The 2,591-nt window shown below is 54.1% G+C and overlaps 1 protein-coding gene across 1 annotated transcript; it reads left to right on the top strand.

Annotated features, from left to right (window-relative positions):
- Nucleotides 1-255: 255 nt before the first annotated feature.
- LOC102709847 (protein trichome birefringence-like 33) lies at nucleotides 256-2,263 on the top strand. Its single transcript, XM_040524331.1, has 3 exons — nucleotides 256-534; nucleotides 627-1,263; nucleotides 1,353-2,263. Exons 1-3 carry the CDS (start codon nucleotides 294-296, stop codon nucleotides 1,885-1,887), a joined length of 1,413 nt encoding a protein of 470 aa, XP_040380265.1. The 5' UTR covers nucleotides 256-293; the 3' UTR covers nucleotides 1,888-2,263.
- Nucleotides 2,264-2,591: the final 328 nt, after the last annotated feature.

The following is a 2,591-nucleotide window of genomic DNA, read 5'->3' as shown; positions in this document are numbered from 1 at the left end:
ATTATTCTCATTTACATGTTGATTAACCAAACAATAGATTTCACAACCTTCCATAAGCTCTGAATTGGTGCAAATTAAGCACCTTTCCTTACTCCTGTAGTCAGAATACTGACAGTGATTGTCAGGTAACAAATTAGCTCAAGCATCTGAAATGTAAAATTCAGATAGTGACTAAATTGGACCAATTAATTAAGAAGTCATAACTTTGCACTAATTAATTATCAAATCAAGCCTATATATTGCCCGCCAAAATTGGACACAAATCAAGATTGCAAGCCAAGCCATCGCCGGAGATGAAGGTGCCGCTGCCGCCGCTCCACTCGCCGTCGTCGCCGGTGGCCAAGAAGGCACGCCTCTCGCCGTTCGTCCTGTTGCTGCTGCTCTTCCTCCTCCTCTTCTCCTTCCTCTACGGAGAAGACCTCAGGGAGCTCGTCGGACGGCAAGCACAAGCGCGGCCGCTGCTCCAATTCAATGCCGCCAACGTCGTCGGCGGCGACGGCAATGGGATCGAGATGCCGGCAACGGCGGCACCCGGTAATTTTAAATAGCATCATCTCGTCGCAGTTTGTAGGCATAAGTATGAATTGTTTGAGGATTCGGGTGTGACCTGTGTGTGGTGGGAGCAGAGGTGGTGGAGGAGGAGGAGGTGAGGAAGACGAAGAGGTGGCGGGGGCGGCTGCCGTTCGCGGCGAACGGCGACGACGAGGACGAGGAGTGCGACGTGTTCTCCGGGAGCTGGGTGCGGGACGAGGAGGCGCGGCCGCTGTACCGGGAGGCGGACTGCCCCTACATCCCGCCGCAGCTGACCTGCGAGGCGCACGGGCGGCCGGAGACGGCGTACCAGCGGTGGCGGTGGCAGCCGCACGGCTGCACCCTCCCGGCGTTCGACGCGGCGGCGATGCTGGAGGCGCTGCGCGGGAAGCGGGTGATGTTCGTCGGCGACTCGCTGGGCCGGGGCCAGTTCACGTCGCTGGTGTGCCTCCTCCTCGCCGCCGTCCCGGACCCCGCCGCCCGGTCGTTCGACATGTCCCCCGACCAGCAGCACTCGGTGTTCACCGCCGTGGAGTACAACGCGACGGTGGAGTTCTACTGGGCGCCGTTCCTCCTCCAGTCGAACGCCGACAACGCCGCCGTGCACCGCATCTCCGACCGCATGGTCCGCCGCGGCAGCATCGCCCACCACGGCCGCCACTGGGAGGGCGTCGACGTCATCGTCTTCAACACCTACCTCTGGTGGTGCACCGGCCTCCAGTTCCGAATCCTGTAAGCAACGCAAGAACCTCGAAACCACACGCATCATCAAGCAAATTCACCGCCATTAACGGCGACGACACGACACGACACGCATGCAGGGACGGGCCGTTCGACGTCGGCAGCGGCAGCGGCAACACGTCGGAGACGACGGCGACGTCGACGTGGGTGTCCACCGAGGAGGCGTACGCCATGGCGTTCCGCGAGATGCTGCAGTGGGCGAGGGAGTACATGGACTTCGACCGCACCCGCGTCTTCTTCACCAGCATGTCGCCGACGCACGGCAAGAGCCAGGACTGGGGCGGCGCCGGGAACGGCGGCAACTGCTACGGCGAGACGGAGATGATCGGCGACCCGGCCTACTGGGGCTCCGACAGCCGGCGGAGCGTGATGCGGGCCATCCGCGACGTCCTCGACGGCGACGGCGCCGACGTGCCGCTCACCTTCCTCAACGTGACGCAGCTGTCGCTGTATCGCAAGGACGCGCACACCTCCGTGTACAAGAAGCAGTGGACGCCGCCGACGCCGGAGCAGCTCGCCGACCCCAGGAGCTACGCCGACTGCGTCCACTGGTGCCTCCCCGGCCTCCAGGACACATGGAACGAGCTCCTCTACGCCAAGCTCTTCTACCCTTGAAGAGAACTTACTAGAACCTTCTAGAAGAACAACATGTATGACGCGATGTAAGCATGCACGCAGCTAGCTACTAGCTAGCAGTGTTCAATATTTTTGAAAAGAAAAAAAAACAACATTCAAGGAAATTTGCGCCTTTTCTCTAAAAAAACATTCAAGGAAATTTCAGAAATTTCAAACAGGCAGTTTGAAATTTGAACAAATTTTCACTGAATATGAACAGAGTTGTGCTATTCTTTTGCTGAAAAAGGGAGAAATTTTAGTCGAGAATATTGAAACCTGATATAACTACAAGAAAAAGAAACAAGAAGAGCACATTCTATAGCAACTTGCTGTGATTTGTTTTCCTTTTGGTTTGATCAATTTACTACATGTCTAAAACATTGTTTGTACGTAGCAATGTGTTGCTAAAAAGAGAAAGCAACTAGTAGAATTATTTTATAGTTTGTCTAGCCTTGAGATGCTCCTCTGAGATGGCATACTTGATAAAACGACATTGGAGTTAACCACGCTTTAATCCACCTAATTCCGCCGGTGTCTTAACTTGAATGACCAGCATAAATAGCATATTAAGTCAGTCTAAAAAATGTACAGTTTCATAACATAGTTAGTTACTAAGACTAGTTTAAAAATAAGTAACCATGTTAGATGAGTTTCATGGGAATAAAACCTTTTCATGAGATCTCATGAAAGTCCCTTATTTAATA

The sequence above is a fragment of the Oryza brachyantha genome, chromosome 5 (genome assembly GCF_000231095.2).
Source record: "Oryza brachyantha chromosome 5, ObraRS2, whole genome shotgun sequence".
Classification (NCBI taxonomy): Eukaryota; Viridiplantae; Streptophyta; class Magnoliopsida; order Poales; family Poaceae; genus Oryza; species Oryza brachyantha.
The sequence above is the reverse complement of the archived record's forward strand: the minus strand, read 5'-3'. Positions and strand labels throughout refer to the sequence as shown.